The 24,118-nt window shown below is 41.6% G+C and overlaps 1 protein-coding gene and 1 pseudogene across 2 annotated transcripts in view; one reads left to right on the top strand and one right to left on the bottom strand.

Moving 5' to 3' along the window:
• The window catches only part of LOC141985391 (uncharacterized), a 32,270-nt pseudogene extending 24,681 nt beyond the window's left edge, over window positions 1–7,589 (bottom strand).
• A 509-nt stretch (window positions 7,590–8,098) lies between these two features.
• FBXO11 (F-box protein 11) overlaps window positions 8,099–24,118 on the top strand; it is a 199,710-nt gene continuing 183,690 nt past the window's right edge. For both annotated transcript variants that reach the window (XM_074949453.1, XM_074949454.1), the window contains exon 1: window positions 8,099–8,244. In XM_074949453.1, the coding sequence (XP_074805554.1) occupies window positions 8,139–8,244 (106 nt within the window). In that variant the 5' untranslated portion in view covers window positions 8,099–8,138. The remainder of the gene's footprint in view (window positions 8,245–24,118) is intronic.

Below are 24,118 nucleotides of genomic sequence, written 5' to 3' on the forward strand. Positions count from 1 at the left end.
ACTGCTACAACTTTCCAGCAGAAGCTATTTTCTGCAGAAAAAATTTAAAATATGCATGGCACATGAATTATGCACATGTGCAATGGCGTAGAATTTCCCCAGGAGTAGAATATACTCTTAGGCCCTGATACTTCAGGTGATCTATGCAAACAAACAGTCTGCCTGCACAGATCAGCTTGCAAATTGGAGTCCCACTGCTGAACACACATTAACAACAAGCAATGAATGGTGTCCATACAAAGCTAGTTCTTTGTTGAGAAAATAGTGGTGTGGTGGGACAGAGATTTAAAAATAAAACCACAGTTAAACCTAATTGTCATTAGTTCAACAGATGCAACCCGTCCCCCCAGTTGTTAGCACATAAATACGGATTGTCATGATTAGTTTTAAAAAGATAAAGTAGGGAAAATAGTAAGGATTGAGGAATGAAAGCTATGATCATAGACGGCACAATACTTGGGATCGGGTGCTTTTACCAAGGGACGATTCCACTGATCAAGAGATCAGGAACTGTTTCATGATGGATTTCTTATATCAGCCTCTCTGGAGTGAGATGTTTTACAGAGACTTCCAGTCTTCAGAGACTAGAAACAGATACGCCAGCTACATTTTACACAAGTCAGACATCTTTAAAAAAGTGGTTCTGTCCACTTGAGGTATCAAATGAAAGGCCACTCAGTGGATTCTGCAGCTAATCACAAGATCATCCCTCTGCTCTTGCATGTTATGATAAGCAGTGTACTAGTTTACAAAGCTCACTTGTGGTTTAGACCATTCAAGCATAAAGATAACTTGCCTAGCTTCTTCTTTGTAACACGTACTGTGTTCTAACAGCAGACACATTAGACTCTACCCCTCATATTATAGTGAGGTATACAAGCCAGTCTTGACAGGTTGGGGGAAAACAAGTCAAAAATTCAGATAATTCCTACCCATAGGAAAGCCTGTGGAAGGGGGTCTGGGGAGATGGTGTTCCCCTTACAGATTTTCGCTAGCTTCTTCTGGTGAGGGAGTGTGGAGTTTGCCCCCCTCCTGACAAAAGCAGGGGGGACAGACCCCTCAAATCTCATGAACATAAGATTCGCTAATGCTACTGTAGTTTTGATGTAGCTTTGCAGGGTTGTCTGTACAGTGACTTCTGTCTCTCCCTACTGTCTTGCAGACTCACATAGCCTTGTGGCAGCATAGCTCCAGTACAAAATTTCTTCTGAGTTAGACAGGACCAGCAGCACAAATATGAGTATTTCCGAACATTGCGTTCCTCCCCAAGCAACCTGTTTTAGTTTGTTCCTCTCTTACACTTTTGTTTTCAAGTGTTATTTTGATTTTTTATGCAAGAAAGATGGAACGTTGGAACTGGAAGGCTCTGTGACAGTTGTGAGAGTGGCAAGAGAAAATGTCTGGTTAGTTCTTGAATCTATTTTAGGAGTAGTCTGATGGAAGAGCCTTTAGTGTCCTACCTTGTGTCCTTGTCCCCATCCCCCTCTTATGGATTCGCTAGAGACAATACTCTCTCCCAAAACAGCTTTGAATCCCAGTGATGCTATTGGGATTGTAAAGAATGATTAAAAGTGTAGTTTTGATTCCAAATTAAGTTCAGCAATCATTTCCACCAAGATTTGTTACTTTTTTGCAGTTGGTCTAGGAAGTCCTTTATAAATATATTTTTTTTAAAAGATATTATTATTCTTTAGACTTCTACTTACCTTTTCTTAGGGCAGAATCTAAGAAGAGAAACCAGATTTTGTTGTATGATGTTCATATGATCACATACCATTTGTTTAACAATGTGTTTGAGGGGTTTTCTCCTCTTTTTTTCTTATTTCAGAAGCCAAGAGCACACAGTAACAGCAGAAGACTCCCCTAAAGACTACACTCCAACATCAGGTAAAAACTGACTTGCAAAGTTTTAGGAAAATAGATCGTTTTAAGGTAAGTTACAGAAATAATAATTTGTAAAAATTTTGTTTGGCAGGAGTGGAAAGGTTTACATGTACTGCCTGAGATCAAAAGTTTTTCCTTTCATGAACATAAGAGGCAACTGGGGAAAGGAGTTGCCAAAACAAAGACAAACCAACACAACTGCATATAAAGAGTGAAGTACTACTTTTCCAGAGGCACAGGATTCAGCTAATTCTAAATATAACTCGCAATATAAAGGAAAGGATGATCTTAGCTGTCCTGGAAGATGCACTTCGAGGGTGAAAAAATAATTCAGTAGCCCATGTTCACTCAGTCCAAAGATCCTCTTGATAGAAGATTTCTAGTCAAGATGACTGAATGGCTCAGAACAATGTTGGAAATGACAATCTTTCATACTAGGCAGTATGGCTTCATGGATAAAGGACTGGATTGGGACTCAGGAGACCTGGATTCTATTCCTGACTCTGCCACAGGCTTATTGGGAAAGTCATTTCACCTCTCTGGATCTCAGTTGTAACATGGAGATGATGATACTGACTTCCTCTGTAAAGCACTTTGAGAGCTACTGATCATAGGAGCTGACTCTGTGGGTGTTCCCGAGCTGGAGAACCCACGGAAAAAAAATAGTGGGTGCTTAGCACCCACTGGCAGCCCCTCCCCCCATCAGCTCCTCTTCCTCCCCCCAACACCTCCTTCCTGCCAGCAGCCTCCCCATCAGCTCCTGCTCCTCCCCCTCCCTCCCAGCACCACCCACCGGCTTCAGATCAGCTGTTCAGCGGTGTGCAGGAGGTGCCAGGGGGAGGAGGAGGAGCAAGGGCGGGGCATGCTTGGGGAAGGGGGTGGAGTGGGGGCAGGGGTCAAGCACCCCCCGGCAACTTAGAAAGACAGCCCCTCTGCTACTGATGCAAAATGCTACACAAGGATTCGGTATTGATACATCACTGGTTCAAATCCAGCTAAAGTCAATAGTTGTAGCAAAACAGCCACTATTTGAAGGCTGTTTGGTGGTCTTTGTAAAACAAGTCACCCCAGTACCCTATAATTAAATGTTGATAATATAAACAAAAGAAAAAAAAGACATTGAATTAACAAGCATTTCAGCCATGAACCCTCATGCTCTGCTGGTCTACTGTATCCCTTTCTGCATAAAGAAATTTGCAGCAGCCGCTATCGCTTACTATGTGTTTTGATCACACCAAGCACATTTGAGCACTTTCACAAGTTTAAAAAAATATGCATTTCCATTTGAAATCCTTTGCATTTTGGGGGAAATGGTTTCAAATGACTGCCTTGATTGTGGTCACTTTGGTGGACATTTCCTTTCCCACCCTTTTTCTGCCTTGCCTATTTGGACTAAGCAGTTTGGGGGCAAGGACCATCTTATGGACAGGTCTACATTACAAACATTCTCCAGCATAGCTATGTCAGTCAGGGGTGCAATGAGTTAGAATTTTTTGCTGGTACAGCTATGCCAGTCACAAGCTCCTAGCGTAGACAAACAAAGTATGCTTTTGCCAGTACAGCTAATTTCACATGAGAGCAGGGGGGGCCAGAATAAGCTATACAATCAAAAGCATATGTTTGCTGGTATAGCTGCAGCCACACTTATAGCTATGCTGATATACAAGTTTCATTGGTCAAGGGCATGGGGGGAAAAGCCACACCCCTGACTGACATAGCTATTCTGATAAAAACCCCAGTATAAATGCAGGTACACTGACAGAAAAGTACTATAGTTTGGGGAGGTGGTGCTCCTACCCCAACAGAAAAACTCGTTGGGTTAGTGGACACACTAGGGAGCTATGCTGGCATAGCTACGCCAACACAAACTCTATAGCTTAGACATAGCCTAGAAATGCTTTGCCCATAAAATATACTAATTACGTATACTGGTGAAGCACTTTTACCATAGATATGGCCTATGTGTTTTTACAGCAGTTAGTATAGTCAGTTGGGGGTCTCTAGATGTTACTGTAATACAATAATAGAAGTATTTTTCCAGTGACTGCAAGAAAGCCACAGGAGGTAACTAAACCCACGCAAAGACAGGTTCACTTTGGTTTAATGCTACAATAGGTATGATCACTCTCTCAACAAAACTGGTTTAAGATCACATCTCAGTTTTCAGAGCCACAGATGCAATAAAGATGGCCACTGCTGGAGGGTAGGGTAGATTCCAGGTTTTGTTATTAGAAGAGATACAGCTAAAGTTAAGGTTATTTTGGTTAAATTAACTGTAATTTTCCAAGCTTTCTAATGTTTGGGTGTGTTAAAAATGTGATCTTTAAACAAAAAAATTCAGCCTAAGCTTTACTGTTATTCTGGAGAAACTACAGTATTCTTATTCTTTTTTCCTTTAAGTCACTGATGAATGTTTACTATCTTAATTTGATGTTAAGGTTTGTTTTTTTTTGGCCAGGAATTAATTTAGGTACCTTATAAAGTATAAAAATTTCTTGGCAACATGAGTTTCTGTACAAGCTTGTTTTATCCCCCTCCCAGAATGTGATTCTCTAGCACAATTCACTCCCCCATTCAGTTCTCATTCTCCTCACCACCAAACCAAACCACTTGGTTCCACAAACTACACACACAGAGAGAAACTGCTTATAACAAAAATTCAGAGAGGCCGTAATGTATACTGAAATGGCTTATCACTAACTTTTGTCAAGTACCCCCAATACTAGTCAAAGGCTCCAGTTTCAACCTGAACCAACACATCATCAATATTTGAGATCGTCATTTGAAAAAAGTATCCTGTCACCCTGATTTGCCTCTAAGCTTTTTCAGTAAAGTTCTATGGTAGCCTATGAATTTGAAGCTTCAGACAAATTGATTTAGTTCTGGCAAAATTAGATCATAGATCTGAAGATTGCCTTTCAGCAGCTCATGTCCAAATGTTAAAACTAGGGCCCTACCAAATTCACAGTCCATTCTGGTCAATTTCACGGACATAGGATTTTTAAAAATGTAAATATCGTGATTTCAGATATTTAAATCTGAAATTTCATGGTGTTGTAATTGTAGGGGTCCTGCCTCAAAAAGGAGTTGTGGGGTGACGCAAGGTTATTCTAGGGGGGTTTGCAGTACTGCTACCCTTACTTCTGCACTGGTGCTAGCAGCGGAACTGCCAGCAGAGCTGGGAGGCCAGAGAGCTGCAGCTGCTGGCCGAGAGCCCAGCTCTGAAGGCAGAGCTGCCGCCAGCAGCAGCGCAGAAGTAACGATGGCATGGAATGATATTGCCACCCTTACTTCTGCGCTGCTGCCTTCAGGGCTAGGCCCTTGGTCAGCTGCTGCCACTCTCTGGCTGCCCAACTCTGAAGGCAGTGCAGAAGTAAGGTTGGCAATACTGTGACCCCCTTAAAATAACCTTGCGACTCCCCTGCAACTCCCTTTTGGGTCAGGACCCCAATTTGAGAAACGCTGGTCTCCCGTGTGAAATCGGCATAGTATAGGGTAAAAGCATACAAAAGACCAGATTTCACAGGGAGAGACCAGATTTCACAGTTGGTAATGTGTTTTTCATGGCCAAGAATATGGTAGGGCCTACTTAAAACCAATGCACTAAAAGTAAAGGAGAATACTGGTAGTGAAGAATTTTAAATAATAACCTGGGACACTAAGATTTCACAGATTAGAGCTAGGTTTAAAGGAAAAAGCAGTTAGATAAGAAGTACATATATAAAATTACAATATTGTATTTAAAGATTTGCAAGTTTGCACAAGTCATGTTTGTACCTTATAGTGTCATTTGAGTTTTAGAACCAACTGATTATGAAAGCAAGAGTATTCAAATGATTTAAAGAAGAGCATTTAAAAAATTTCTCAGAAGCCTTACAACCAAGATTTAAATTTGGTAAAATTCTGCAGACTAGATCAAGGTCTAAATGAAAGCAGTTTTGTCACAAAGAATTTTTTCTTCTGAGAACAGTGTAATTATAATCATGCAGGCACTCAGACCCTTTTTGGAATGGACAAAGTGGACTAGACCCAAATAAGATATTGGCAATAATTCTGAGTGAAAGTTATTTTCTCTTCCTACAAATAAAGTTATCTTTGTACAAATAAAACAACATCATTTACTTCTCATCTTTCTGCTTTCAGTGGAAGGGACAGAGTAAGAATTCTCTTTTTAAGCAAGAGGAAAAACTATACTGATTTGTTGACCACCTCTCAAAGCAACAAAATGGTACAGGCCACAGTATACTACTCAATAGATGGCATCTTGTTGTCAGACAAAGATGTTAAGTTAAATTTTACCATTAGCCTAAACCTGAAACACACCAAAAGAAAAATTCTTTGAATTCAGATTTGAGTTTTTTAGAAAAACTGTTGTTTCCTAAAGCCTATGCGATCTCCATTTGTTCACGCAGAACAAATTTACCTTCAGCCTAGCATGTTTTTAGTCTTCACTATTTGCTTACACTTGGCATAGTTAATAAGTGTTTGTTATTGATGCTCAGACAAATAGTTGAAGGCTTTGCAGGATCAGGACCTGAGTAAACAGAAATAACTCAAGTGTTTATACTAAAACATTTGTGCTTGCAGGATTGAGGCCACAGTCTTAAGGGAGTAACTTTGGAGACAGCAAATGATTTTCCTCTTATTGCTACCATTTCCACAGGATATGCATATCTTATAAAAAAGAAAAATAAATGTAACTCATTTCACCAGTTTCTGGTCTAAAGTCCCCTGTTGACTACCAGCCATGACAAGTAGTGATTATTTAAAAAAGTGTATGCCTGAAACACTGCAACAACACAGATAATATATTGTTATATTTAGCAAAAGATAATACAAGTGAGAATTTGGAAAAGGGAGATGTACATTGCCAGGATGGAAGAGTTGCTAAACAGGATCTGGCAATAGGTAGGCATTGAGTGGAAACCAAGGAAACCCCCACCCCAAGCCATTGAGGCCATGTACACATCTAACAAAGTTACCAGGGCACACAATACACACAAGGAATTAGTCAATCATTTCATGTCTCCCTACCTACCATTTTATACATTACATTAACTGAAGGTTCTGAACACTTACTCTCCCACCAGGCTTCCTCTTTTGTTGCTGCTCCACATTGCTACCAAAAATAGCAGACTCTGTAGAGACTTCAGCTCAGATGCAACTGGAATCTTAACCTGCTCTCTGACGATTCACATAAACCCAAGCTGCTTAAATAGCTGCTCTCTTCACTTTGTTGCTCCAGGAATTGATTAATCACTTCTCTCCCTGAGATCACCAGCTATACCTACACTATTATTATTTCCGCCCTACATTTTTCCTCCTCCCACAAGGAAATGTATCTAGCCTCCCTTCTTAAATGCAAAACCTTCACCCCTCTCTCCGTCCTCTTCCAGAGGCACACACATCCATACTCCTTTCATAGATATTGCTGCTGTTACCACCAGTCATTCAATAATCCGTTCTGCTTCCACTAAGAAGGGCATTTGTAACCCTTGTGAACAAACCATTACTGCTTTCAACTCCCCGGCAAAAGCCTCCTTCTTCCTCCTCCTCTCCCCCAAAGCATCATCCTTTGTAACCCAAACCCTTATATCCCACTTCCGCCAAACACTTCTAGGCCTCTTCTCTCACAGTGTCTGTACAGTACTCCCCTCATAAACACTGAGCCCCAACAGCTGCCACCCAGCTCCCTCTTCTACTCCCTCCCCATTCCTCCTACCTCCCCTATGGGGTGGGTGTCCCAAACCCTTGGTTTATATCCTGCTTCTGCCTCCAGCCACCCCACCCCAGAACCCCCTCCCCACTTTGGCTATGATGAAAACTGCTACGTGATTGGCTGCGAGACTGCCTTTCTCTGTGTGGGAGGTGCTGATTGGCGGAGAGCGGCCGCCTCTCACTGAGTGTCTCAGGCAGTGTCAATGGCTCCTCCTGCCACGGAGCAGCGACGGTCTTGAGGATTGCGGGGCTCCTTTAAGAGAGGGTTTTTGGGGGGGCTGGGGAGGGGGGGAAAGGAGCGAACATCCCCCATAGCGAGCGCTCGGGAGACCCAGGCGGCCCCTGTTCCTCCATAGCGAGCCGGGGAGGAGACGGCAGCAGCGGCGGGACCCGCAACTGGACACCCCCCCCCCCCCGCTGCCGCCGTGAAGCGGCCACCCCCGGGGCTCCCCTCCCACCCCCACCCCCCCGAAGAGGCACCGTTTGTCGGAGGATCAACCCCCCCCTCCTCTCCCGCCACCCACACGAGCCGGCAAATGAACTCGGTCCGAGCCGCCAACAGGAGACCCAGGCGAGTGTCCAGGCCGCGCCCGGTGCAGCAGCAGCAGGAGAGAAACAACGCAGCCGCCGCCGGGGAACGGGGTAAGCGAGCCTGGCCGCGGCGCGGAGGGGGCCCTGCCCAAGGGAAAGGGAAAGGGGGAGGCCGGGGCGGTGCAGCCCCTCTCCGCCCCCCACTCCTCCCCGCGTCGCCTAGCCATGTACCGCCAGGAAAAGCCCAGGCTGCTTCACCCTTGGCTCCTGCTCAGGCCGCGCTTTGTTTGGCTTGGGCTCTGCCCCGGCTAGGGCTACTGGGCCCTGCAGCCGAGCGGCGGGAGGCTCGGCTGTTCCCCCGGTGCCAGGGAGGGGATCGGCCCCCCTGACGCGGGGGCGGCAGCAGCTCCCCCTTCTCCCCGGGGGAGCCCCCTCGTTGAGGTCCGTGGGCGATCCGCTAGTGCTGGGAGGAGGTAAGGTACGGCGACCCCCGTGGTGCAGGGTGAGGGACTAGCTCCCTGGGCCGAGGGGGATCCGCTGTGCCTTGGGACATGGTAACCGAGTAACTTGTGTTGACACTGTCGCCTCTTCTCTACCCCCGTCGTTTAAATGGTGTCTCAGGGAGACAGTGGCGGCTCCTCTCTCTCTGCCTCTTCCCAGTCTCCTGAGCCGCACAATGTTTGCTGCGCAGTTTGGATTCAGTGCTTTGGTTACACAGCCCTGAAGGGGGAGGGGGACCCATTACAGTGAAGTATTTCTGTGTAACACATCGGCCATTTATTTACCTCCACCTCGCAACTCTTCTCTCCCTTCACCCGATATCCCCTCACCACGTTTGTCCCTCCTGAGCTAGTGTCAGGATCCGGGGTGGGAAACGGGAGGCGCCGACCCAATGCATCTGAATCCTGGCTGTTTTTTGTGTATACATTGGTCCAGGGCCTAGTGCAAAAATGTTGTCAATTTGGACCTAATCAGGGCAGCACCATTGTCTGAAAAGGCTGAGAATTCACCGAGGTGGGATTCCGCCTTTAATGGAGACTGTAACAGAAACGCTGGAGCCGAGGGGTTTTTTTTGTTTGTTTGTTTGTTTTTGGAGGGAGAATGGTTCCTTGATCACTTAGCTCTGTAACTGTTGCCATATTCATTAGCTGGGTTTGTGTGTGTACAGTATTTGTAGGGGTATTTTTTAAAGGAGAGGTGGGGGTGGGATTGAAGGAGACATTTTGCACGTCTTCTCTGGGTGGATTGGATTTTAATTTTTTATGCATTGGCTGTCACACCTCTCGCCTGATAAAGGGAACTGATCTGTGATGCCGTTTTAGATGTACAAATGTCTTTTTAAAATTAAAAAAAGGCTTCATTGTTAGCTGAATGGCTTTTGTTTCTGAGTGTCTGGGATGTTACATTAGAGGCAAGACATATTCACGACAGAGATACATTATGTTTTGATTGCATAAAAACACTAAACTGTATAACAAATGAAGTAAAGAGTTTAAAATGAAGTATTTTAAATTCTCCATTTCTCTCTTCTCTTCTCTTTTCTTTCCTCCTTGTCTATGTCCCCATCACCACCACACACATTGGTCAGAGCAAGGAATGTTACTCAGACGAGATTGTTGTGTATATAACTAGAGGATGTGATGTCTTATGCCCAATTATGGAGTTTGTGTAAATTTTTCAAATCTTCAGTAATTGTATAATTAAAATAACTTATCTTATGAACTGATATTTTAAAATTTTTGATTTTCTCCTTTTGTGTCACATGCACTAAAGGGTTTCATCTCCTATGTTATGTATAATGTAAGTTGTTGGTTTTTTTTTAATTCTCCTGGGTTGATGTTTTTAAAAACAGAATAATTTTGTAAAAGAGAAAAATTACAGTTATAGATTATGACTATTCAATCTCAGGGTTTTGTTAATCATCTCAAACTGTACTAATATGCTAATGATATGAGCAGAAACTTTTTCAATTAGAATGCCAGGCTGTAAATTAATTAATCACATTACATATTTGAGGAGGTCTGTGTACCCTAAAATTCGTGGACTACTTATTTACTGTTTTTTTCCACCTACTGATGATGAAGGAAGTATAACAACATCAAGTTTCACTGTCTGTTGAACCCAAGTGATTTTTTCCCCTCTTCCACTTTCTGAATTTGATTTGACCCCAATCTGATTATAAATTGTTGGATGTTGTGTCAGTTTTATACTAACATTTAGAGCATCTCTGCCATGCTTGTTTTTTTCCTAGAGGTGCAAGAGCCTGAACCAATGTTCATAGAAGTTAACAGGAGCTTTTCCAATGGCTTCCAAGGGAGTTGGACTGGACCAAAATACAGATGGTAGTCAATAAAGTAAATACAATATTACAAAATATTAAGGGATTGGAGAATGGCATTATATAAATCAGAGGTGTATTTTCATTTTTATTACTACCTTGAGTTTTGGTTACCATCTGAATAAAGGTAATAGAGAAGTGAGCAATGTAAAATTAGTAGTAAAATGCTTTCATATGAAAAGAAATATATAATACTGAGATCTAGTTTAGAAAGAAGAGGAGCAAATGTGATGATGTATTAAAATAATGAATGGTATTTATTCATCTCATGCCCTAATATAGAAGTAAGGGGACTCTTAAGGATGCAAATAAAAAATAAAGTTTTTAATGCATTGTACTGTTTATGTGTACAACTCCTTTATTGCTTGAGATAAATGGTGTTGTTTATATAGAGGTCAGACCTTTTATATATTACTGAATGCTGTATGTGTACATGATGCTTTACAACCACAATAGCAACAACATTTAAACGAACTTGAGTAATAACTAAAGGTTATACCTCCTGCTACAGGAAATGAATGGATCACTAGGTGGAATCAAAAAGAAATCTTTCGCCCATGGTACATTTGGATAGGTTCATTATAGGGGTTTGAATTACAAGTATAACCATGCCAGTGCTTTGCTGTGTGACTTGACAGAACACAGTCATGGGCATTTGTATTCTAATATTTCATATTTGCAGTGTGAACAGGACATAATGAGTATAGTATTGTTATGACGTCTCCACATTGTACACTATTAAATCACAGAAGCCGGTAACCTGTTGGGTCTTTTGTTTGCAAAGTGAAAAGGACATCATCATAAGCACATGCAAATCAAATCAAATAAACCTGTTCCAGCATATATAACTCTGTCATATAGCTGTGATGTGGTTAAGGCTGTGTTGTAGTTGGGTCCTTTCATCTTCCTCTGAAACATGTGGGACAGACTCCTTTCAGAGACAGGATTCTGGACTAGATGAACTCTTTATTCTATGCTTAAATATTTCCACATTTCCTGTGTAGTACCATTTTTCACTAATAGAAATAATGGCTATAATTCGTGGAAGAAAACAAGGTTAGACCATATCTAAAAATTCTTGCTCAGTACATAGCTTAAAACTGTTAGCATGAGAAATGGCACAGAAGATATGTGTTTTTTTCCCCTCTTGTTTGCAAAAAGCAGCTGTATATTTTGTGTCCTAGTCCTGCATGTGCTACTGGGTGTAATCCCGTTTAAGCCCAGAGGCTATGTCCAGAACCAAGTTCTTAATGGAATTGAGGCTCCTCTATTGGAGGGGTGCCCAACCGGAACCACATGCGACTCTTCAGAAGTCAATATGCGGCTCCTTGTATAGACACCAACTCCAGGGCTGGAGCTAGAGGTGCCAACTTCCCAATGTGCTGGGGGGTGCTCACTGCTCAACCCCTGGCTCTGCCACAGGCCTGCCCCCACTCCACCCCTTCCCACCCCCTCCTCTGAGCCTGCTATCCCCTCGCTCCTCCCCCTCCCCCCCAGAGCCTCCTGCATGCCACAAAACAGCTGATTGTGAGGTGCGGGGAGGAGCCGATAGGCTGTCAGTGGGCGGGAGGCGCTGGCAGCGGGCAGGGAGAGCGAGCTCATGGGTGGCTGCTGTCATATTACTGTGGCTCTTTGGTGGTGTACATTGATAAATTCTGGCTCCTTCTCAGGCTCAGGTTGGCCACCCCTGCAGTATATTGTAAACTGCAACTATACCTTGCAAGTTTGATTATAATTCTACCTGTATCTTATAAAGTAGAAAATTGGTAGAGCAGGCCTTACTTAGGTCTCACCTATACATACATTTACATTGGCATAACAAAAGATGTGTGTTAAAATTGATTTAGTTACTTTCTGGGGGTGGACACTCTTATTTTGGAATAAAAGCGGCTAAAGTCAGTCCAGTTATTTTTATTGTGAAATGAGTGTCCACCCACAAACTTGCACCAAAATAACTGAATCAGTTTGTGTATAGATCAGCTCTAAAATGGCAAGAAATCAGAGAGCAGTACTAGAGGTAGAAAGAAAGTTAATGTTGGTTTTTCATGTTCCTTAAAAATCACATCTGGCTAAGAAAAGGTGATATATTTATACAGGGATCTGTGTTCCTTACTTTCCATTAGGAAAATAAGGATCTTAAGAAATTAAAATCAGTAGAAGTTATACGCTCAGTTCTGCAGTACTGCTTTGGGCCCAAATTCTGTGTTGTGAATTGTGGGATGCAGGTTTTGATGCCTGTTAGTAAAAATGCTGTCACACTATTGTTGAAAAATCAAAGGAAGTTTATCCATTGTTAATATCAAGACATATACCTCATCTAGTGGCCCCAAAGACACTTTCCATGATTTTGAGAATAGTTGGGTCTTGTATGCCAACATACATGGTTCCCAGTCTTTCTCATTTTGTGTGTGTGGAATCCCAAACCTTACTTATTTTGGTTCCGGCTTATAAAAGCTTTTATTTTTCACAGTTGCTTAAATTTCCTTTTTTATAGATTAAAAGAGAGAAATCTATGTTATATATACAGAGACAAGCAAATACAGTTCTGTAACATTGATAAATTTTGTTATGTGATTGCCTTTTATTTTACTTTTTTTTAATAAGAACCAAAGCCAAATATATTTGATGTAGGAAAAATAATTCAGTAACATATGATGTATGTAGACTACACATCACAGTAAAGATAAAGAATAAGATATACATGTAAATAGGAGAAATATTTTGTTTTGGAATAGTTATTGTAGAGTAAAAGTGATCAAGAAAAAGTAATGTTTATTACCTGTTTGATATTGTCATGACTTAATCTTTTGACATTGTTTGTTACACGTTTCTCTTAATTATACTTTGGCTAGTTCTTAGCTAAAAATCTCCATTGTTAGTTTGAGTGGTGTGTGTAATGGTGTAAATATGCCTGGTGAGTTTATTACTTGCATATATGATCAGCACATAGCTCAGACATCTTTGTTTTATTTCTTTACTGATCAGTTAAATTAGTCTCCTTTGAATAGTGGAGAATACAATTTGTTAACTATCCTCTGAAACATTGCTTTTCATAGTTTTTAAAATGTAGCATTTTTTGACAAAAATTTTTAAAAGGAGACTTTGAAAATTTTGTTTTATTAGAGCAAACTAACAAAACAAACACTAAGTGTGCTTTCTGAGTATAAGTATTTTAAACTTGCCATATATAGGAGCCAGTTGTTACTAAATTGTACTTCTTTCTGTAGCATGGTGCTGCCTGGGCTGGGGTTGTTCCGGCCAGCTGGCATAGCCTGGCTGGGGCCTCTTTGGCCTGCCTGGGGCTGGCGTAGCTTCGGCCTGGCCTGGCTGCTGGGGCTGGGGTCCCTCCCGGATGGTTAAGGTCGGTTAATGGTAAGCCTAATGCTTACTGTTTAACCTTTTATATCCGTAATGGGGAGAGTAGGACAGAAGACACACTTTTCCAGACGTAGACCTGAGGTTTGGCATTTGTTGTCCATCAAGTCCAACTGCTGCCTTATGAGGTATTAGCTCATATGATCTATGCTTTGATTCATATTACTGACTGCAAAGTTGATAGTTAATAAGGCCATTATCGTCCATAATTATTATCGGAGAGGCTCCCAACTTCATTTTTCTGATCCATGCACCTGCTTTATTGGGTCTGCTTTCTCTAGATGCCTGTTTAGTTCAGCAGAAATAGAGCTGAAGTTAGGGATGGGAGGCAGTATTTGCTCCTTGCACAAGAGGTGCCTTGCTCCAAAAACTGACTCACTTTTGTAGGTCTACTGTGTGAGAGTCACAGGATGGAAATACATTTTGAGTAGGTGGAGTATACAAACTTGCACTTCAAATTTCCTGCCCAGGAGAGGTCTCATCTCTGATATTGGAGTCAGATATTTGGTGACTTCAACATCTAGGGCAAAAAAAGAAGAGGGATTTCATGGTCATCGTGTCTATTGTCTGTGTATTCCAAGTGGCTGGTATCATTCACTCTGCTCTTTAAGGTGCACGTTTTCTGGTTCTCAGTTTGGGGTGGATATGAGGGTAGGGACGAGGATTACACTTTTGTCATAATCTTTCATTCACTTGAAGTTTGTGGCCACTTTTACTACTATTGGGGTAGAGAATGCATTTCATTGGCTTGTCTACAGAATTAATGGGCCTACTTGCATTTCAGTGCTCTCTGTGGGAGACTATATACAGCATATTTTCCTTTCTGTTGGTTATAATGATTGTATTTTGTCCTTGACCATTCAAACAATGGCTCTTCAATTTCTTCTTAATATATAATCCTCACATGTCACTGTGCTTCGTGCATGCCCTGCAACAGATGAAATATGGCAGTTGCAAAAAGTAGCAAAGTAGCAAAAGCTAATTTTTACGATGATCGTGCTAGTGGATAATGGAAATGAAGATCTTTCTCCTTTCACTTTACTGTTGGTGAAGACCCAAGCCATGGAATTTATTTTCAGGTGGGCAAAAGCTTGCTGATTTTGAGCTGCTTTTAATTATAAACGGAAGTAAGTGTGGGGCCTGGAGAAGACTATTTGTCTTCTGTGAGTTTTGGCAAGTTTGGGTACCTGTAATGCTAAATGTACTGCCTATACTCCTTTTTTAAAAAATAAAGAAATAAATTAGGTTTTTCCTATAATTCATAAGATGGACTTCTCCGTTTCATGGCTGATTAAGATCTAGCTAGAGTGAGGGATTGGGTTCACCATTGTTTTGAGATTACTAGCACCTCCGTACTAGAGAGCCAGGTGCCAGCTTCTCTTGTGTAGTGACTCGACTTTTGCTCAAGAAACCATCTCTTGACATTGGTGTTCTTGCCAACTAATGGCCCATCTCTAATCTTCTCTTTCTGGATAGGTTTATTGAGAAGATTGTTGGGAGGAAACTTTGGCCTCAATTGAAGTCTTCAAGCTGATAGGTGAAGGAAATCAGCTTTTAACTAAATATTGTATGGAGACTATGCAAGTGAGATCCATTGTTTTTGTTTATTCTTTTACACTTATCAGCATTCTTTGATACCGCTGACCATGAGGGTTTGTTGGTTTGCTTGCTGACCATGTTTAGCATAGGCAGGATCACATTTCAGTGTCTGTTCAGCATGGGATGATCCCACATTGTAACATTAATCAATGACTCATCTGTCTCAAGGGCTCTGTTTTGCGAATTCTGTTCTATCACCCCTTTATAACATGTACATTTGGTAGAAAAGGGTTATAGATGGACAATGTAGGTTGTGTAGCATTCAGTGTATGGGTGATGTGTGGCTCTGCATCTGACTCAGACATCATATTCTCCCACTAGCCAAAGTCTAGTTGAGATAAGTTCTAGAACAGAACATCCTGACAGAAGCACTATCCAGACAAAATGGGAGTGTTTCTGGTTTGGGGAGGAAAGCATCTGGAAAGGGTTGCCAGGGATGTGTTCTCTTCTCTGTGTTGATCAGACAGTTCACAATTTGGGGTTGCCCTGGATTTTCAGATCATGGTGGTGAAGAAGCTTCTCACCTTAAATGATCTGTTTGGGTGCTTATGATCTTTTCTCTAAGATGTGGATCTCTCCACAGTTTCCCATGTCTTAATTGCCTCCAGATTGGATGTGGGCACTGAATGCTACCTGGGGCTACTCTTGATAACAGCTCAAAAGCCCTAGCTAGTACAGTGTGCATCCGCAAACTTCCTCAGAGGTACCAGTCATAAGGAGTCTATTGCACCTGTTTGCTGAAGTCTGTTAATTTCAGGTTTGTTTCTGGAAGAAACTCAGGTATTTATTGACCTATAAAGTCATAAATGATTTGGGTCTTTGCTTAGAAGCTGCCTTTGTATGTACTGCCATGACTGTTGAGTTGGTTTACTCATAGTCTGTAGCAGGGGTCAGCAACCTTTGGCACCCAGCCCATCATGGTAATCTGCTAGCAGGCCGCAAGATGTTTTGTTTACATTGACCGTCTGCAGGCATGGCCCCTAGTAGCTCCAAGTGGACTAGGTTCACCGTTCCCGGCCAATGGGAGCTGTGGGAAGCAGCGCAGGCCTCAGGCACGTGCTGTCTTCCGCTTCCTGCAGCTCCCATTGGCTGGGAAAGGTGAACCTCGGCCATTGGGAGCTGCGGGAGCATCGAGGCCCGCCAGCAGATTACCGCAATGGGCCGCATGCCAAAGGTTGCCGACCCCTGGTCTGTAGCTTTGTATGGCTGGAAGCTGGAACTAGGACATTCTTAGTGGATAGTCCTTGAGTTAGAAATTCACTTCCCCTTTTCATTCAAAAGAGCCATAGTGTGTTTTAAAGTACTTGGAATAAAATCTGTCTTTTTTTTTTTTTTTTTGGTCAGGCTTCTGATTGAGTGGCATCCTATGGGAATGATGTTTCAACTCTTTTTGTTTTCCATTAATAAATTCTTGTACATGTACTTAGAAAGGGCTTATCAGTAGATTTTTTTGACTCCTATACATTAGTTAATGTTGGTTATTTCATGTTATCTTGAAAGACTTTTTAACTATATGAACAAACTGTTTTCACATCAATTTCTTTTAGAATGTGCTTACTAGTAAAATATAAAAAGTCAGCAGTTTTATGTGCATTTAAAAAAACTGCTATGACTAAGACAAACATGTAAATATATGTATGCTCTCGTTTTCAAGGGTGATGAGCAAAGTATGAAAACTTAGATGGTTGTCATGAAAATGGAAATAATTCATTAATGGCCTAATCAAAAGCCCATTGCAGTCAGGTGAAAGAGTTCCAATGATTATTACAGTGATACTTGGATCAGCCCTTAAATGACACACATGGTCAAAATTGCCAATTGCCAATTTCCCATTTCTTCAATTGCTTATCCATTTACTGTACATTTAGCTAAAGCTTTTTTGAAAGTAAAATCTGAATTACATAAAGATCTCAGTAGCTGTTGAAACAAACTGTCTTAACAGGTCAGCTTTTTAAATGATAAAGCATGCATTGCTTAAATAGCTAGATAATGGAAAATGTCTCTTCATGTAGCCAAATATCCACACATCAGTGATTAAACAGTGAGAGTCTTGGGGCGGGGAACTTCCCATGTTATTTTTTTTTCTTATCATACTAGCCTTGTGAGTACAGCTGGTTAGTTGAGTGCCATAATAGTGGTCTTCTAGTTATGGCTGAAGAGGAATTTTTTCAGACTCTTCATTTTATTTTACTTTCTGCTCAAATTTTTCATGTTTATTCTGAGTTCAACAGTAACTTCCTTTGGAAAGCTTGGTAAAGTTCACTGTTGCCCAGTATTGTTTTTGTGTCTGCAATTTAAGCATCATATTAAAACCATCAAGCTTTGCACATTCTTACTGTAGTCTTCTGAGGAATGTAGTCCTCCAGCGTTATGCCCCAGGTGTCTCCAGAGGGAGGCAGGGCCCAACCCCTGCTGGGGGCCCCAGCAACCCAACACCAAGGCAGTGTATCCTGGACCAACAGAGAGGAGGAGGGGCAGCTACTTCCACCCTCCCCCCACAGCAGAGGAGGCTGTGGCTGCAAGAAAAGCCCCTGGTGGCCACATTTGAGAAATGCTGTTTAATCCATCCGTTTAGTAGCAGCAGCAATGGTGAGAACTCATCCCATCCAAGTCCGTCTCCTAAATGAAGTTTGAATAGCTAAGCTTAATTGGAACTAAATACAGTATTAACATTGTTACTCCTGCGGGGATTCTGTGCCAAAAAATTCTGCAAAATTCTGCAAATTTTATTTGTCAAAATAATGCAGTATAATCATACCAGTTTCAATTGTTTTGGTAAGTTATTTAAACTACAATACAGAAAAAAGTCACAATAGGTATTCAGCATTTCCTAGATGCATGAAAGTTCACTTACAAATACTTGGTAACTAATACCCTGCATTCCAGTTATAATCCTGGATTTTCATTTAAATTACATTACAGAACACCAAACAGAAAAAAAAAAAGTAGAATGTCATTTTAAATTGCTCAGACTTTCACACATGAAAGTCATACAGTTTTGCGAATCATTTACCTGGACCTAGCTGGGTACTTTGGGAAGTGCTTGTTTCTGATTGTCCTGACATTTTATTGACTGCTTGGTAAATGTTTTATTTGCCCTCAAAAGTTTTGGGCTTTTTTTTTTTTTTTTTAAATGGTAAGTAAAAATCTATTGTGCCACTTTGGCACAGGAAAAAAGTGAGAGAGCGCATAAATCTCCCTAGCTCATTCCCTTACAGTCATTTATAAGACTTTACATCACTCTGGCAATATAGGAGCCTTAAAACTTCTACAGGTTTTTATGATGCTGGGGGAGATGACTGAGAATGGGAATAGTTAACTAACAACAGAATAATTAACAATGTTACTGTGCAGACAGGTTGCTACATTTCTGCCTCCCGAGGGCTCAATGGGTAGTGATCAATGACTCCATGTCTAGTTGGCAGCCGGTATCAAGTGGAGTGCCCCAAGGGTCGGTCCTTGGGCCGGTTTTGTTCAATAACTTCATAAATAATCTGGAGGATGGTGTGGATTGCACCCTCAGCAAGTTTGCAGATGACACTAAACTGGGAGGAGAGGTAATTATGCTGGAGGGTAGGGATAGGATAGAGAGGGCCCTAGACAAATTGGAGGACTGGGCCAAAAGAAATCTGATGAGGTTCAACAAGGACAAGTGCAGAGTCCTGCACTTAGGACGGAAGAATCCAATGTACCGCTACAGACTAGGGACCGAATGGCTCGGCAGCAGTTCTGCAGAAAAGGACCTAGGGGTTACAGTGGACGAGAAGCTGGTTATGAGTCAACAGTGTGCCCTTGTTGCCAAGAAGGCCAATGGCATTTTGGGCTGTATAAGTAGGGGCATTGCCAGCAGATCGAGGGACATGATCGTCCTGAAAGGGCGTTCCAAGAGGATGGCTCTAGGCTGTTCTCAGTGGTAGCTGATGACAGAACAAGGAGTAATGGTCTCAAGTTGCAGTGGGGGAGATTTAGGTTGGATATTAGGAAAAACTTTTTCACTAGGAGGGTGGTGAAACACTGGAATGCGTTACCTAGGGAGGTGGTGGAATCTCCTTCCTTAGAAGTTTTTAAAGTCAGGCTTGACAAAGCCCTGGCTGGGATGATTTAATTGGGGATCGGTCCTGCTTTGAGCAGGGGGTTGGACTAGATGACCTCCTGAGGTCCCTTCCAACCCTGATATTCTATGATTCTATGAATGAGTTCAATTAACCAGCAACAAAATGTGATTTTTTTTTAAATGTGTTTTTATTTTTTTTTTTTTACAAAAGCTATTTGCTTAAATTTAAAAAAAAATTTTCAGTAAGATGCTACTAATATTTAATTAAGTGTTTTTTCAGTTCTCAAGATGTAACATTTTACTAGGCCGGCAGGCAGGCTACTACACTTCTGCCTCGGGGCAGAGTCTTCCTCCTGCATAAAAAAAGATCTACCCTCCTCCACGCCCCTCGAGCCGCAGTATCAAGAGGCTTGTTGGCCCGTGCCCTGATGGTGATCAATGTCCCTCCTACCACTCCCCCCCCCCCCGCAGGGATTTGCATCTCTGAAGCTGCTCCAGGCACGCTGGAACAGACGTGCTGCCAGGGAAGAGACACGTCCTCCCCGCAGATTTTTTTTTTGCGTTCTTCTGCATGGGGGTGGGGGCACAGAAATATGTGGGCCATATGAATTCTGTGCCCCCACATTGGTGCAGAATTCTGTCAGGAGTACATTATTAACTACAAGTAATATTTTTTTAACCTTGCAGCCCCTTCTCCACACTTAAATTAATTTTTTTAAAGCAAAAAACAAAAGGGAAAGGGGGAGAATTTCACTCAAGTTTTCTACAGTAAAGTGAGCTTGGTCATACTATACCAGTGTTCACCATTATGTTAATGGATATCACAAAATATACAATGACCAGTGAAAATATATTGAACATTTAATAGGAAATTTATATATGCTACCTGAGTTAATATTGCAGTAGACAGTCTTAACTTTTCTACATTTCATACCTTATTATGGAGTTGCTTATGTCTCTTCCATAGTTAAGGTTGAATAAGAAGTTTTCACTTTAACAGGAGCTTTAAACCTTTATTTTTAAAAAAGAAACCTAAATATGGAAAGTAAACTTTGAATGCTTTTTGGATTTTTCTTGGTAGTTTGATAGAAATTGGGTTAATTTTAGAAAAAACAGTAAGTGTTCATAAATGACCCCTTTAAAGTTTTTTTTACTGGATTGTCTCACCTTGTTTCAGACACCTTTTGCAAGAAATCTAAAATGCTCTAGGATCTGTGCTTTTCTTCTCTTATGGTGATTAATACAATATTGGTTATAAATAAATGGTATTTGTCAGTGTTGTGGTTTTCACTTTCTCCATAACTGAAAAGAAATGTTCCAGTTAAAGGTCATTGCAAGCAATGCTGGGAATAGATTCCAAGATTTAAGCCATGGTAGGCTTAAATTGTAGCTACTCACCCTTAGTCTTTTCAGATAAAATGTGCTTTGATTATCCTTTCCCTGTCCAGTATACTCTTTTATTAGAGCCAGGGATAGAACTCAGTTTCCTGATCTCCAGTATGTGACTGCTGTCCAGCAAACAGTTGTGTAAAGCAATGGACTCCCTGCTGCAGCCAGGTTAGAACAGTTCAGGTGGTGCTCTAGCTTGTACCCACTGGTAATGGTCGCCTAAGGACCTTATGCCATTTGAGGATAGCTGGAATATGCTGACTCTGTGCCTGCTGGGTGGATTCTCAACAGGGTGTAGATGGTTTTTCCTTCCTTTTGGCCTGTCTAAGAATCTGTCCCAAAGTATTGATTGTGGCCTTTTTGAACTCGAGAGTTTGGTCCTGAGGCTTAAAAGATTGGACCCTCTGACCCTACAATATGGCATTTTTAAACAACCCAGCATCACTTTCCATCCCATATAATTTAGAAAATAACTGGAATTAAAACTTAGTGTGAAGTTGCTGTGCAAAATTCCATTTTGTCACTTGCCTGCTGCAAGTAGCTCTTTGACAGGAGAGGAAAATATTATTTCAGCCAAAATGTGAACCCTTCTTTTTAGCATGTATTTGGTTATCAATATTTTGATAACAAATACATAACAAATACAATTGTAACAGATAAAATGCTTTAAAAAGCATATTTTAAAAATCTACAATGTGTGATAGAAACATCTTTGATAAATGGTTTCTTCCATGTGTATTGGCAAGCAGTCCAGAAATTTAAGATTTTACTTTTCATCCCCTTCTGTTCAATTACTTTGGTTACAGCATTTGCCCAAGATCGTACATGGAATTTGGGGCACTCAGGAATAAAACTTGGATATCCTGACTCCAGACTGCATGTTTGACCATGAGCCCCTGCTTCCTATGGATCAATTAGCAACGACTACATACCGGCAACAGTCCTGTTTTGTTTGTAGCAGGCCCAGTTTTTACAAACATTTGGTCACAGCCAATTTCCTGGGATGCTGACAGCAGCTTTTAAAAAAAAAGTGATACTGGCCTCCTGCATTTAAGGACAGCAGTGCTGAGTGGGTGGGAGGCTAGCTGGTGAGAACGCTACCTCCCTTCCTCGTTCCTGCCTCAAACTTTCCTCTGTGCTGTTCCTAGCTCAGAACAGAGAGCACAGTGTAGCCCTAGACAGTCACTTCCCACCTGCTCAGCAGAGCCATCTTCTTCCCCTATTAGTGCCTCTCTGGTCACACTACAATCTCTCAGCTCACAGTAGGCTTAGAATGCTTTACAAGACGGCTCAAGAATGACTTCCCTGGAAGTCCTTCACTTTTAGTAAGTTCCTCTTACAACATGTCCTGATGCATTCTCGTAACTGAAGGGTAGAACCTGTATGAGAGGAATCCTGGCTCCATCGTTGGAGGTATTAGGATAATTATCGGCTCCATCCTCTTTGTTCCTCCCCCCCCCCCCTTTTTTTTGGGTGCTTTTGTCCCATGCTCTCTCTGTGTCCCTGTGGAGATGAGCTCTCACTTTCTGTTTGTAGGGCTCCTTACTGCAGCTTTTAATGGAGTTTATTTTTCTATGCTGTGCCTGCTTTTTTTCCCCCTTGTCGCTTCTCTGGGCTGGATCTTTTTCGTGCTCTCTCCTCTTTCTGTGAGTGTTCAGCCCCAGCCTGCACTGGGTCTGCTCCGCTTCTTTGAGGGTGAGGAACTCTCGTCTCTCACAGCAGAAAAGTTTTTTTACATTCTCTTTTTCTTCCTTTCATTTAGGATGAATTTTGTCACTTTGCCACCACGTAGCGTGAGCTGAGAAATGCCAGACTCCAAATGCTTTAGCAGAAAGTTAAAGAATGACCTTTTACCTGGAAGCCCTCACTTTAAGTTCCTCATACAGTATATCTTGGTCTACTCCAGTGGCTTAGAGAAACACCTGAAGTTTTTCCATCACTGATATTTATCTTTACAGTTATCACACCAGTGGCTTAATATGAGTCTATTGATGCCCTACTAATAAATAGTATTAATACCTAACTCTTATATAAAAGATTAATATAAAAACATACTAAAATTCATAAGAAAGCACGCAACCCTTTAGCTTTTGGGGCCCTGGCAGTCCCCCAAAGTCTTGTCAACCTTTAACACTTTTTCCAGAGAAAAGAATCTAAATAAGCCAACTCTATAAATGATAATCAAGATTATTGGTTTACATTGCTCTAGTTCAGTGGTTTTCCACCTTTTTTTATTTGTGTACTCCTAAAAATTTTGACTGGCGGTGCAGACCCCTTTGGAAATCTTAGACATATTCTGAAGACCCTAGGGGTCCACAGACTATAGATTGAAAATCACTGCTCTAGTTTAACTGTGTTTGCATAACATCATACATGTCATCCTTAGATCTTTTTAAAAAAAGCAGAAATAACTTTGCGTTTATCTTGTAGAAGCTACATATTTAATTGTTTTGAATATTTCTTGTTTTTATTTGTCTTTGTTTATTAAACTGAATATTTTAATAAACAAGCCATTTATCGCTATAATAATTCTAGGTTGGACTGGCTTTGTCAGATCTACCTTGGGGAATGAGAACTGCACCAGTCAGCAAGTGGGGTGTGTGTTTGTGTGTGTGTTTGTGTTTATTGGCAAGTGGAAGACTGAAGGACCTGATCGCCTGTCAGTCAAGCAGAAAGGTAGCAACATTCTTCTCCAGGTTCTGGTCCCTGATGACACTGGGCATAGATGTCTCATATCCTTGAGAGTTGGATCTAGTGTCCATCTTTCCTCCCCTGTCCATGACAGGCACAGTCCTTCACAAGATTGTAAAATCCAGGTCAGCTTGTTAGTCGTGGAGTGGCCCAGGAATCCTTAGTTTGGGGAGCTGCCTAACTTCTTCCTTGATCAGTCCCTCTGCATTCCCCAAAAGCAAGGCTTTGACTGACCGTTCACCATGGGAAATCTGATAATCTGTTTGGCAACCTGGTGACATGTTTTTAGGTAGTTGTGTGTGAAGTAGCAGCAATTTTCAGAATGGATGCTTTCCACACTGGTGTACCTGTGATGTCTGCATGATCTGGTAATCTGAGGTAACTTCATATCATAGAAGATGAGGGTTGGAAGAGACCTCAGGAATTCATCTTGTCCAACCCCCTGCTCAAAGCAGGACCAATCCCAACTAAATCATCCCAGCCAGGGCTTTGTCAAGTCAGGCTTTAAAAACCTCTAAGGATGGACATTCCACCACCTT

Source organism: Natator depressus, chromosome 3 (assembly GCF_965152275.1).
Source record: "Natator depressus isolate rNatDep1 chromosome 3, rNatDep2.hap1, whole genome shotgun sequence".
NCBI classification, from domain to species: Eukaryota; Metazoa; Chordata; order Testudines; family Cheloniidae; genus Natator; species Natator depressus.